The sequence below is a fragment of the Dendrobates tinctorius genome, unplaced genomic scaffold (genome assembly GCF_039654945.1).
Source record: "Dendrobates tinctorius isolate UK_male_01 unplaced genomic scaffold, ASM3965494v1 ptg000075l, whole genome shotgun sequence".
In the NCBI taxonomy this organism is placed as follows: Eukaryota; Metazoa; Chordata; class Amphibia; order Anura; family Dendrobatidae; genus Dendrobates; species Dendrobates tinctorius.
The window spans coordinates 55616563-55631028 of NW_027361743.1; the positions used below are offsets into that span (position 1 = coordinate 55616563).

General features: G+C 42.1%; 1 protein-coding gene across 1 annotated transcript in view; it reads left to right on the top strand.

Annotated features, from left to right (window-relative positions):
• The first annotated feature begins 6005 nt into the window (after window positions 1-6005).
• The window catches only part of LOC141096602 (guanylate cyclase soluble subunit beta-2-like), a 91997-nt gene continuing 83536 nt past the window's right edge, over window positions 6006-14466 (top strand). Inside the window, exons 1-4 of the mRNA XM_073583340.1 lie at window positions 6006-6243; window positions 9710-9771; window positions 10016-10089; window positions 10292-10386. Of these exons, the coding sequence (XP_073439441.1) occupies window positions 6006-6243; window positions 9710-9771; window positions 10016-10089; window positions 10292-10386 (469 nt within the window). The remainder of the gene's footprint in view (window positions 6244-9709; window positions 9772-10015; window positions 10090-10291; window positions 10387-14466) is intronic.

The following is a 14466-nucleotide window of genomic DNA, read 5'->3' on the forward strand; positions in this document are numbered from 1 at the left end:
CAGCAGCAACAGATAAGGCAACAAGAAACAAGTAAGCTGCTTATACAGCTCCGGAAAAAATAAAGAGACCACTTCCAAATGTTCAGCTTCTCTGATTTTTCTCTTTATAGGTATATTTTTAGTAAAATGTAAATTGTTCTTTTAGTCTACAAACTTCTGTCTCTGAATTTCCAAGCAATAATTTTATTTTTTTTTCTGAAAAGGAGAAATGGTCAAAATTAAAAAAACAGTGCTTTTAGACCTCAAATAATGAAAAGAAAACAAGTTCATAATCATATAGAAACAACAATATTAATGTTTTAACTCGGGAAGAGTTCAGAAATCAATATTTTGTGGAATAAACATGATTTTAATCACAGCTTTCATGCATCTTGGCATGCTTGCCACCAGTCTTTCACAACGCTCCTGACGCAAAAATTTAAACAGTTCTTCTTTGTTTGATGACTTGTTTTTTTTTTTTTTTATCCAATTAATTTTTATTGAATTTTTCAAAGACAGAAATGATCTTACAGAAAGAAAACCAAAGATCATATTATAGACAGACAAAAATGCAAACAACAATAACAATATCAGACAATGAGACCGTAGGAAAAGGAAGGGAGGGGGGGGGGATCCGGTAAGACTCAAGAAATCCTAATCCGATCCGATGTATAGACTAAGTACTAAACTTTATGGGAGATGCCAAGGGGTGGGAAACCCAACCCGCCCAGTTCTTCATTACCCTGTCTCTGACCCCTGCATCTAGTGAAAGAAAGTACTCATGATGAAATGTTGAGTTAAGTCTGACCACCAACTCCGCGAGGGTAGGCGGGAGCGGGGCCTTCCATTTAGCAGCGAGGCTAATCCTAGCAGCCATCAATATATTCGAGACCAAGGGTACGAATTCTAGGGGAAGTGTTTCGATCCCAATGTTTAGAACTGCCAGTTGAGGAGATAGAGGGAAATCAATACCCGTCACAGATTTAAGTAAATTTGAGACAACTAACCAAAAGGGAGTCAAACTAGGACATTTCCACCACATGTGAGCCAAAGTACCTCTTCCTCCACACTGTCTCCAGCACAAAGGGGAGAAATTCTTTCCAAATTTAGATAAAGTAATCGGAGGATAGTACCATCTAAGATGAATCTTTTTTAGTGTCTCAAGGTGGTTGATACATTTAGATGCCCGCTGTATTGCTTTTATTCCCGCTCTCCACTCTTCATCTGAGGCGTGAAAAGATAAATCCTCCTCCCAACTCGACATATAAGTTGGTCTTATAGGAAATAAAAGGTTATTACAAGCTTTATATATAGCAGATAAGCCCTTGTACTGGTGAGGGTTGGATAGGAGAAATTTTTGAAAAGAAGAGGGGCATACAGGTAATAAAGGGAAGGAGAGGCGGTGTATTGATGATAATAAATGTTTCACTTGGAAGTGTTGGAAAACAGTTTTCTCTATACCAGAGAAGTTCGAGCATAATTTGGAAAAGGACGAGAAGGTACCCTCCCACAACAAATCTCCCAGTGAGTGGATACCAGCCTTCATCCAGGGAAGGAGATCAATATAGGGTATGTGAAAGGACAGGGCCTTGATATTTATCAGGCTCGGCGGCAGTGAGATCCAATCTCCCACCACTCTCCTCCAACCTATAAGGGTGGCCTGCATTGTAATTAGCGGAGGGGAATAAGGCGTCGGCCGAAGCGATTCTGCCTCTAGTAGGCACCGTAATGAGGACCCTTCGACAAAGCTGGATTCTATCTGTATCCAGCCCAAATTCTCAAGCAGGGTTGACCACCACTTTTTCACCGCTTCTAAAACAGCAGCCTTATAATACCCGGCTATGTAGGGAACTCCCATGCCACCTTCCGTATATGGAAGATACATAATTTTACCCGCTACTCTAGGTTTTTTATTAGCCCATATATATTGGTTAGTAATATTTTGGAGTTTAGTGAGGAATTTGGAAGGAATTACAATAGGGAGGGAACTAAAATAATAAAGAATTTTAGGGAGAAGAAACATTTTAAAGGCTTGGACTCGGGCTATCCACAAAAAACCATGTAAAGGGTGTCTAGAGATTTCGGAATTTAGAGCTGAGACCAAGTTTCCCAGGTTAGTTGAGGCGATATATTTTGAGCGGGTAAGGGTTATACCTAAGTATGGAATTCCGTCATCCCGCCATGTAAAGGGGAGTTCTGTTTTCAGTTTCTCTTGAAGCGGCAAAGGGACTGCTATGGGAAAAATAAGAGACTTAGTCGCATTAAGTTTATAAAAGGAAATTGCTGAGAATAAGGACAGAGAAGTCATAACAGCCGGTAAAGATTTATGCAAGTCAGTACAAGTGATAATAATGTCATCTGCATATAAGCCAATCAAATGGTGGTGTGAACCTATATGATAACCTGAAATATTTTTGTTAGATCTTATGGACTCAGCCAGGGGTTCTATAGCCAAAGAAAATATAATCGGTGACAGGGGGCAACCCTGACGGGTTCCGTTAGTGATCTGGAAGGGGGAGGACAAAAAACCTGAAGATAGCACCCTAGCATTAGGGTTAGAGTATAACGACAGAATAGCCAACAATATTGGGCCATCAAAACCGAACTTTTTAAGGACAGAGCTAAGGTATCCCCAATGTACCCTGTCAAAAGCCTTCTCTGCGTCCAACGAGAGAAGCACACCGGGGACACCCATCTTTTCAGCCACATCAATAACGTCAATCATACGTCTAGTGCCATCTCCAGCCCTCCTACCGGCCACAAAACCCACCTGGTCTGGATGAACCAGGGACGGGGTAATTACATTCAATCTAGATGCCAATAATTTAGAAAAAATTTTTACATCACAGTTCAGTAATGAGATGGGACGATAATTTCCCGGGTCTTCTGTAGATTTACCTGGCTTGGGTATAGTGACAATGGTAGCCTGAAGGGAAATAGCAGAGACCGACCCAGACCTTTGCCACGAGGAGAAAGTACGGAGGAGGTACGGGGCAAGAACAGAAGAAAAACGTCTATAATAATCGTTAGGAAGTCCATCTGGACCTGGGGCGGAATGAAGTTTAGTAGTTTTTATAACCTGCTTTATTTCAGATAAAGAGAAAGGAGAGTTAAGGGCCTCAAGTTGGGTCTGCGACAATTTTGGGAGAGAGATGGAATCTAGATAGGTTTGGATATCTGTCTGTGATGGAAGCGGGGTATTCACATCTCCCTCTAAGTTATATAATTTAGAATAAAATTGTGCAAATACCTCAGCTATAGCGATGGGGTTACGTATAAGGGTTCCAGAATGATCTCGCAAGGCCTCAATATGAGCTAACCTTTCCCTCTTTTTGATACGTTTAGCAAGTAATGAACCCGCTCTGTCCCCCATTGCATAAAAAGAAGTTTTCATTTTCCTCAAATACTTCTCATGCTGATCTAATAGAAAGGACCTGAGTTGTGAACGGGTTAAGGCCAGTTGTTTAGAGACCAAAGGGGACGGGTTAAGCTTGTTAATGCGTTCCAACCGTTGCAAATCAGCCACTAAGGTCGCTCTAGTGTGCTCGCGCTCTCTTTTAAGTTGGGATGCTCTTTGTATAAAGAGGCCTCTAACAAAAGCCTTGTGGGCTTCCCATATAGTTTCATCAGAAACTGACTGATTATCATTGATAGAGAAGTATTCCGCCAGCTGCGCCTCCACATCCGTCCCCACCTCCTGCCTAGTTAAAAGAGCAGGATTTAGTTTCCATTGCCAGGGAGTCCATGGCCGAAACCCCACAGATATTTCCAAACTGACAGGAGCATGGTCTGACCAGGAGATTGTTCCCACCTCCGCCGAAACACATGCCGGGAGAGTTCTGCTGTCAACTAGGAAGTAGTCAATTCTGGAGTAGGAGCTGTGTCTATGGGAAAAGAAGGAAAAATCCCTCTCTGTAGCATGTAAGTATCTCCAGACATCATGTAAATGTTTTTCCAAACAGAGAGAGCTCAGTTCACCTCGACCCACTTTTGAGCGCGGTGAACAGTCTAAAGCCCTTGAAGGGACAACATTAAAGTCACCACATATAATAACTCCGCCTCTAGCCTCCACCTCCACAACTTTTAACAATTCTCTCATAAATTTCACAGGGGAGAGGTTAGGGGCATACACATTAACAATAGAATATGCTGAACCATCTATAACACAATTCAGAATAATAAATCTCCCTCCCGGGTCCGCAATCTCATTGAGGAGTTGAAAAGGAGTATCCTTTTTAACAAAGATACAGACACCAGCCCTTTTTGAAGTATTATTGGCAAAGAAGGCCGTGGGATACATGAGACTACGGACCCGGTGGTTGTCCCCTTCGAGCATATGGGACTCCTGTATACACAATACATCTGCTTTATTCCGGCGAGCCTCCTCCCACAACATAGAGCGTTTAAACGGCGAGTTAAGCCCCCTGACATTTAAAGAAACAAGTTTCACTGTCATGTCTAAAAAAGGTTTCGAAACTGTGGAGAACACGTCTCACCAGACACACCCAGGGACGACAAAAAGGAATACACATCAAAATGAGGGAAACAAGTAAACAGACAATAAAAAGAACATCTAGGTAAACGTAACAGGCAGTATGAATACTGCAATGGGGCAGATAAACAGCACCAGGAGAGGGAAAAAAAGGGAAAACCAGGTCCCTTTGAATACACCATTCTCCCACGCTGCATCAGGGAAAGAAAAGCCATCTGCAGACAGAGGCCACAAGAAGAATTTAAGGCTGTGTGCCACCTAGAGTAGTTTTAGGAAGGTCAACCTGCCTTCTCCCAGTCCGCTCTTACTCTTCTCGAAGGCTGTACTCGGCCAGGTTGTGGACTACCCCTCTTTGGGGAGACCAGTAGGTTCCAATCACAAAGTGCTTGTTCCAGCTTCTTAGGTGAGTGAAAAACGTATCTTGTCTCCATATGCACAAATCGGATCTTCACCGGAAAACCCCAGTTATAAGGAATGCTATTTTCTCTTAACATCTTACACAGGGGCGCAAACTCTCTTCTTCTGGCTAAGGTCCCTGCCGAGAGATCCGGAAAAACAGCAATTTTTGAAAAGGGCTCCGGAAGGGTTCTCTGATCTCTCATTGCATGCATGAAATCTTCCTTTACCCTAAAAGAGTGGAGACAGGCAAGCACATCCCTGGGAAGAGATTGATTAATGTGGGAGGGTTTGGGCACCCGGTGAATCCTTTCTATTCCCAGGGGCCTGGATTGAGCATCAGGGAGAACCACTTTGAGAAAGGCCGTAAAGTGATCAGACAGATCAGCCTCTTTAACAGTCTCAGGAATACCACGAAGTCTTATGTTACATCTGCGGGATCTGTCCTCCAAATCCCATAGTTTAAGTTGCTGAGTCGAAAAACGTTCCTCTAGGGCAGAGTAATCATCAGCCAGGACATTATGAGCAGTCGCATATTCCACCATTTTCTGCTCAATATGGTCTGTGCGGTCACCCAGGGAAACAATGTCCTGCCTAAGCTCCCCAATCATACCTTTCATATCGTCATGGAGAGCCTTCCTGAGGGAGGACAAGAGGCGCTGCATTGTGGCCTGGGTAAGAGGAATATCTTCTGTTTCCATCGCCACTGTCTCTCTGATGTCCCTAGAGGAGGGATGGGAGGATGCAGAGCCTGAGTGAGATGCCGGTGCCATCTTGGATTGCTGCAGCCCTTCCCTGCTGTAGAAATCTGTAAGCTTTGCCGGGTTACTGCGCAGTTTCGGGGGTCCTCGCGTCATGCTATGTGCTCCCTGGGTCCTCTAGTAGACAAAGGTGACAAAATCAGCCTGTTTGAGCCGCTTGAAGCCGAGTGGTAGCTCGTGTCTGCAGGAGCTCCCTGACTATGCAGCCTGCACCATGAGCTTCCAGGCCACGCCCCTGTTTGATGACTTGTGACTATCCATCATCCTCTTGATTACATTCCAGAGGTTATCAATGGAGTTCAGGTCTGGAGAATGGGCTGCCCATGACAGGGTTTTGATGTGGTGGTCTCTTAATTTTTGTCAGAGCTGTACAACAGATGCAGCAGCAGCACCAGCAGCACCAGAAGCAGATTGCACAAGCAGTTCATGGAAGGCCGGCAGCCCCTACCCCAAGTCCAGGTGACAACATGTACGTCCAGAAGGCGGTAAGACAAGCCATGCAAAAAATGACCCCAAGTGATGATGTGGATGCATTTTTAACTGTGTTCAAGCGGGTGGTGGAGCGTGAGAAGCTACCGCCAGAGCAGTGGGCGGAGGTGCTGGCCTATCTGACTGGTGAGCCCCAGAAGGCCTATTATGATTTGGCATTATAGGATGCGCAGGAGTATGCCAAATTAAAAACCAAATTTTGGCACGCGCAGCAGTGACTATGTCCGTCAGAGCACAAAGGATTCACTACTGGGCATATTATGGGAACAAACAATCTCGATCCTAGATGTTTGACTTATTGCATCTGGTGCAAAAGTAGTTGCAGCCGCATTTCCTCCACTCCAGCCCAGATGGTTGAGCAAGTTGTCTTGGACAGGTTCGTGCACTCCCTTCCTAGGCTGGTGCAGACCTGGGTTACCCAGGGAGATCCCCGTAATGCGGACAAACTGGTGAGCCTAGTGGAACAGTACCAGGTGGTTGAGAGGTCCCTAAGAAAGCCAGGGGGTGGAGCATCCCCATACTGGGGTACCCAGTGGAAACCTGACCTCTAAAAGAGGGGTAGTAGAGCCACCACTGGGGGGAGTCCTAGATCCCAAGGTGTCGCCGAGGGATTGTCAAAGGCCATGAGTAAAGACTTGCTGTGCTGGAGATGTCTTGGTCTGGGACATATAGCCGCCTGTTGTCCATTGTTCACCGAAGAGATGTACTGCAGCCTAGGGAGGTGCTGCTCTTACTATGCCTAGTCCACACTGCAGGTGGGATATCAGCCTGGTGAGGGGCTGCAAATGTGTCCCGTGACAATAAACGGAGTACTGGTGTCAGGACTCTTGGACTCAGGGAGTTTGATGACCCTGATAAGGGCCACACTACCTCACCAGTTGATCCCAGGGAAACATGTGGGCGTCCACTTTATCCATTGGGACTCCAAGGACTATCCCATTACCAGAGTGACTATGCAAACTAACTGTGGGGTTGAATCGCATGAGGTCGGGGTGGTTAAGGACTTGCTACACCCGGTGATAATAGATCAGGACTTTAGCCTGTTCTGGGACTTATGGTGTACTTATATGAATACATCAATAGAATGACCATCAGTACATTAATACATCACCAGAACAAAGTTTTCAGTATTTGAGGAGGATTTGTAGACTTTCTGCTCCAAAAGCAAATCAGTATGAATACACACCAACTTAAACTGAGATTTTGCAGCAAAACTCACCCAAATCGGGTAAATTTTGAGGATTTTTGAATTTTAACATAGCCATGAAGCACAATGAAGCATTCAATAGATTCCATTAGGAAGCCGCTGAGACTCCAGGTAGAACCTGACCACAAGCATACAAATTGCATACATGTAATTTTTTGACAACGGCTGGAGTTGAAACCTAATGATGTGCTCATATCATTACAGCTCACCAAGCTGCAGGGCTTGCTGTACATTTTTCAGGGGTAGACAATCCCTTTAACTTTTTATAAATATTTATTTTTGGGGAAACTTTTATCTATGAACTATAGTGTGTGCAGGGATTGCAGTTGCCCCCAGTCAATGGAGCCCAGGGGAGCAAAAAATACCCCTTTCACATTTATGAGAAGGTCAAAACTGATGAGCGATACATCTTACATGGCATGAAACAAGACATCAGACAGATATAGATATAGTCAACATCAGCAAGGGTGACAAGATGTAGCAAAGCTGGGGATGAAAATAGGAGCAAGACTGAATTTTCTTGTATTCAGTTTCTATGACATGAAAAATATAACAGTCCCCAAAACAGATATATACATTGTGCACACTTGCAGAGATTGTTGGGTATCTGCTGGAGAATGCAATTGTCTTTCATTCCCCTGCTGTGCCGCCACATGTGGCATAAAGCATTACTTAGTGCCCATCACAATAAGAGCCATCTGTGTAATGCCAGGACGTTTTACCCTATGGAAACACTTACGCTCTCAGTAGTTGTTCTCTACTTCTACAAATTGATGGAGGTCCCAAATGAGGGCCCCCCTCTATTATTATGATTCTATTCACTTATATAGCACTATCATATTCCGCAGCGCTTTACAGTTTGCATACATTATCATCCGATGAGGCTCACAGTCTACATTCCTATCAGTATGTCTTTGGAGAGTGGGAGGAAACCGGAGAACCCGGAGGAAACATGGGGAGAACATACAAATTCCTTGCAGATGTTGTCCTTGGTGGGCTTTGAACCTAAGACCCCAGTGCTGCAGTGATAACCACTGAGCCACCATGCTGCCCTCCTCATTCAGATGTCTGGGTTGCATGTACAGGTTCAATAGTTTTTTTTAACCCAGAACACGTACCCATTATAATCGATAGTGCTACTCTCATGTCTGTGTTTTTCACGTACCGTGTGACTGTGCAAAACACACAGACATGTCCATTTTTTCCCAGTATCAGGGATGAAAAGGGCCAATTCCAGTTTATGGGTCCGTGAAAAACACGTACAGCACGATCTCATCAGAGCACTGTCCGTATTTCACATTGAAAGTAGAAGGAGAAGCTTTGCAATTTATTTATTTATCATCCATGAAAATCACTGATGACACAATGATGGTGAAAATGGACACGGATCATACATTGCTCCAAAACGCTGATGACACCGGTACCATTTTTTCATATATATGTTTAAATAAGCATGTGTGAATGAGGCTGTAAAGTGTTTTTTCTCTCAAAGACAACCCTGGTTTAAATTTAAATTAGCCAGAAATCATCTGGGTGCCGCAGGTCCGGCTTCTCGTACCCCCGTCAGCCAATATTGTCAAGGAAAGCTGAGTCTTTTCCTATTATCCCCCAGCATTATGCCTAGATGCCCAAACAACACAGAGGTTTTAGAGTTTGCATGCCGGTAGTCAAAATAAAATAAAAACAGTATTTTTTTGGAAAAATGATTCCAGTTTTATATTGAAACATGCAATAATTGCAATAAAATAAATACTACCAATAATAATTATAATTACATAATAACATATAAATAAACATAGTAACACTTCAGGACATCTCTCTGCCATATGATGTTGTAATGAGTGATTCCCTACTAAAATTTAAGAAGGGACTGGATGCCTTTCTTGAAAAGTATAATATTACTGGGTATATACACTAGTTTCCTTAATATTGCATTGATCCAGGGAGCTAGTCTGATTGCCGTATATGGAGTCGGGAAGGAATTTTTTTCCGCAATGTGAAGCTTACAGTTTACCACATGGGGTTTTTTTTTTGCCTTCCTCTGGATCAACATGTTAGGGCAGGTTAGGATAGGATATGGGTTTACCTAGATGGACTTAAAGTCTCCCTTCAACCTTAATAACTATGTTACTATGTAGGACATAGCTGCTTGCTGGTTGTTGATCATGGAAAATGGAACCATAATTTTTTCTACAAGTTCTATAAAGCTTCAAACTTTCTAGCTCCAATAAACGGTGATTTTAACTAGAACATTGCTTTTTAATATACATTTTCAGCTATTGTCATGTGTGCATCTTCCCTCCTACAAGCAGGTGTGTTCACGTGCCAGGTGTCTGCACATAATCTGTTTTCTTGGCATCATTTACATTATATCACCGGTGACAGAGAAGATTATTACAACTAACAACTCAGAGAGCGGCCACACCATCATTATACTGAGAAACATGGTAGGTTTCCAAATCAATTAATGTAGAATTATCTATCTATCTCCATTTATCTCTAGCTATTATCTATCTATCTAGTATCTATCTTTCTATCTATTATCTATCTATCATCTATCTATCTCTATCTTTAGATATTTTTTCTTGAAAAATATTAAATTTGTAAATAAAATAGACTGCTATATTTTGCATTTTACAACCATTCAGCACTCATCATCAGTGCATAATTCTGTTTTTTTTTTCCTAATAGTATGGATTCATTAATACCTGTTTAAAATCACTTGTGATAGAACAATTTGGAGAAGACACCTGGCAAAAATTAAAGTAAGTGGCCACATAAGTCTAGCTATTTCTCATGCACATTATTTGTGCCACATGGGAGTGATTTTATTGGGGGGCGGGGGGTAAGAGAATATAATTTTTAAAGAAAGGGATTTACTGATTGTCGATTTCTCACATTATCATATGAGATCCCAGGTTGTCTGTAAGAGCAGAAACAAGTGAAGGTATTATATTTCCTTTGCAGAAGTCTTGCTGAGGTCCAGGATACGTTTATGACTTATGAAGTTTATGATGATGTTATTACACTGAGAATGGTCAAAGAAGCGTGCAGAATGCTTAGTAAGTGGCAGTTATTTAAATCTTAAAGGGGATCTGACACCAGATTGCACAATATATACTACATACAAAATTAAACAGATCTCTTTGACCTGTTAAGGGTTAAGGTTAAGGATGTTGTATTTTCTTTGAGATGTTAGAATAACTTTCATAAAGGATTTTATAGCCAAAGTCAATCTCTGCCCATCTAGCCTGAATGACTGGTCGTGGTCCTCAGTGTCCCTCCCATCTGTTGCTGCTGAAATCTCACTCTGCTTTGTACAAGCTGCTTGCTAGGTGGGATGGGTTGAGGTTGAATGCACTTGCACTCATGAGTTATTTCATTCTATAGCTTAACTCACTAAATGCTCATATTAACCCCTTGGCATTAAAGCAAAGTTTTGACTGTACGACTATAACTTTTTTATTTTCTGGGATGAACTGTGTTTGTCAGTGGCGTGCTTTTAGGGTACATATACCTTATTAACAACAATTTCCCAAACAAAAAAGCAATTCCTACACATTTTAATTGTGACACTATTTGCCGAGCTTCAAACATAAAGTATTAATTTTATTCTATTATAGTAATGTCAGATTTCTATAATTTTATTTATATTTTATTATTTTGCACAATAATTTTCTTTTTGTGTCTCCATATTCTGGGAGCCCTACGTTTTACAATTTGTCACCAGTAGAGCTATATGCTGGATGACTGAAGTTTTCATTGGTACGACTGTGTAGAAAAATATTCAGAAGTGAGATTCCTCAGTTGTTGATACCTTTTAATGGCTAACTGAAAAGATGGTAACACATTGCAAGCTGTCGAGACTACTCAGGTCTCTTCATCAGGCAAAGACATGCTATGCTTGATGAAGAGACCTTAACAGGCTCGAAAGGTATCAACCACTGAGGACTCTCAGATCTTAATATTTTTCTATCTACTGGCCAACACGGTACAAAGATTTATATTTTTTCCTGCAATATTATGTAATACTTGTGACTTTTTTGATCAACTTTTAATATACTCTTTGCGAGGCAAAATAAAAAAACAGCATTTTTACATTTTGTTTATTCATGTATTATTTATTTATGCTTAAACAACTGAAATGTTATTTTCATTGTGCAGGTTGATAGGATCACAGCAACACCAATTCAATATTTGATGTCTTGGTACCTTTGGTCACTATATTCTGATACTTACAACAGATGGGCAGATAGAGCTGTTGTATTTTTGTTGCAGGACAAGCTGTCGTTTTTGCTGGATACATACAACTTTTTGATCACTTTTTAATAATTTTTTCGAAACTAGGCATGAACAGAAAACAATAGTTCTGGAATAGTTTTTTAATGATGTTTTCTGCAGAGTTCCCTGTGCAGTAAAATTTACATGTTAACTTTATTCTGCAGGTCGGTATGAGTAATATCCAATTTATACTTTTTTATGTTTTACTGCTTTTGCACTAGAAAATCACTTTAAAAATATATATGTATATTTTTTTTACCATCGTGTTCTTTTTTTTCTTTTTTTTACAACTGAGTTTTATTAAATTTTTCAAATCTAAAGTTACAGCAAAAGCAGCTTAGAGAATATTCAAAGTGTTAGCTAACATTACATCTTAGTTTGGCTAAGGCTAGTTTCACACTAGCGTATGGAGGAGCTGCGGAGGGCTGCGGACTTCCTCAGTGAAGCTCTGCCCACTGCCGCGCCTCTTCCGGTCAGCTCTGTCTCCGTCGGCATGCGGCCTGCGTACTCTATCTTTAGCATTGGGTACACAGGCTGTGCTAATTTATGCGGATGCCTCCGCATGAGTCTTTTTGACGGTGCGGCAACCGCAACAAAATGCAACACGTTGCGTTTGGCGCAGGTCGCCGCACCGTCAAAAAGATGCATGCGCAGGCATCCGCATACATCGGCACGACCTGTGTACCCAATGCTAAAGATAGGGTACGCAGGCCACATGCCGACAGAGGTGGAGCTGACCAGAAGAGGTGCGGCAAGGGGCAGAGCTTCACTGAGGAAGTCTGCAGCCCTCCGCAGCTCCTTCATACGCTAGTGTGAAACTAGCCTTAGTAATCTATTAGTAACAGGAAATGAACTCAACATTGAAGAACCCATTTCTTGTATCAAACACTGAACCTGAGTAATGACAAGACAAGACATTGACACATGAGGGTGGAGTGAGGGGGCAGAAGGAGGTAAATCTATTTCCGCCATTACTACCAGGCCTACTTTACATAGCCCTGATCGCTAACAATTCCTTTATAACTAACATGTGTCCCATAGACTTCGGACCACTTGAAAACAATCAGTTGTGTTATTCAATAAAGAAGGGAAATGTTCCATACTTCGCACGTCCTAGATGCGTGCAACTCATTATTTGAAGGGGGTTGTGTTGACTTCCATTTACACACTATCAAACATCTAGCGCTAGCCCCTGTGGTCACGGCGGGAAACAAAAGTCAAAAGTTGATGATTTTTACAGTTGAACTGAAATGGTGAGATATTGAGTAAAGTAAAACTTAGGATTAAGCGAGATCTGATGACCATCATATTCTAACAGCCCATTCTGATTTTTTTTCCATTTTGCAGAGCTGTATGAGAGCTTGTTTTCTGTGTAACAAGCTGTATTATTTATTGATATCATTTTTTGATAAAATGCAACTTTTTGATCACTTTATTTCAATTTTTTGTCAGGAAAAGTAAGCAAAAACAGCAATTCTAAGTTTTTCATATTCCATTTAACAGTGCTCACCATGAAGGATAAAGAAAAAAAATGTTTATAATATGGGCTATCATGAACACACTGATACTAAGTATGTGTTCTTTTTGCAAAGTTTGTTTTTTGCACAAGTACATTTTTTCCAAAAAATTTAATTCTGGGATTTTTATTCTTTTAAAATTTTGTTCCAATTTTTTTTGACACTTAAAAACAGTTTTTTTTATAATACTTCCTAGTCCCACATATGGACTTAAACATGCAGTCCTATGATTATATAGGAAATGCTTTAGGAAAGTTCGGATGACAGGGTACGAAATCGGACAGCATACAGGTCCACTGTTTGGTTACCCTGGCGCAGCCTGAGTGGAGAAGATGCTGTAGAAGAAGCACAGCTGAGCTCGTCAAAGACCTTATGGAAGGCCTCTAGAACAGAGAGGGAGGTTTGACACAAGAGGGTCTCCTCTCTACCATAGGGCATTAAGACATGCTAGGGCTTCGCCAATGAAATGGGAAATGATGAAAGCCACTTTCGCCCGGTCGGAGACTAACTGGTGAAGCAAGAGTTCGAAGTGCAGCATGCATTGATTAATTAACCTCCGACATAGGGCAAGGTCACCACTGACAGACAGTGTCCAGAGGCGGGCATATAGCTGGCAGACTGTTGGGTCATGGTCAAGGTAGTCACCGCTTGAATCATAGAATCATAGAATCATAGAATCGTAGAGTTGGAAGGGACCTCCTGGGCCATCTGGTCCAACCCCCTGCTCAAAGCAGGATTCGCTAAATCATCCCAGTCAGATGTCTGTCCAGCCTCTGTCTGAAGACTTCCATTGAAGGAGAACTCACCACTTCTCGTGGCAGCCTGTTCCACTCATTGATCACTCTAACTGTCAAAAAGTTTTTTCTAATATCTAATCTGTGTCTCCTCACATTCAGTTTCATCCCATTGCTTGGGTAGGTGCGGTCAGAGACGAAAGCGTATCAAGATGGCTGTTTACTGTTCAGAGGCAAAAAGGGATTTTATCGTACTAGTATTTATGGTGGGAGACCTGCTGATAAAGGTCAGAGATAGAGGAGGCCTGAGAGCCAGAGGATTCCATAGCCTGTGCAAACTGTAACGGAAGTGGTGGAATGACTGTGCCATGGTCCAAGGAGAGCCTGGAGGGGCTTGACTGAGTGAGCACCTGACTTTTCACTAGAGCCTCTCATGGTGGGATTAGACTTTGCTCCCGATGAACACCAGGTGCTACTCCAGGACAGACCACAGACGTACTGCAGCTGACCCCCCAAGGGACTGGTAGCTGGAATGACCCAGAGGAAGAGGACAGCTGATGCAGGCAGGCACTGGCAGAAGTGGACTAGTACGGCTGATACACAAATTGAC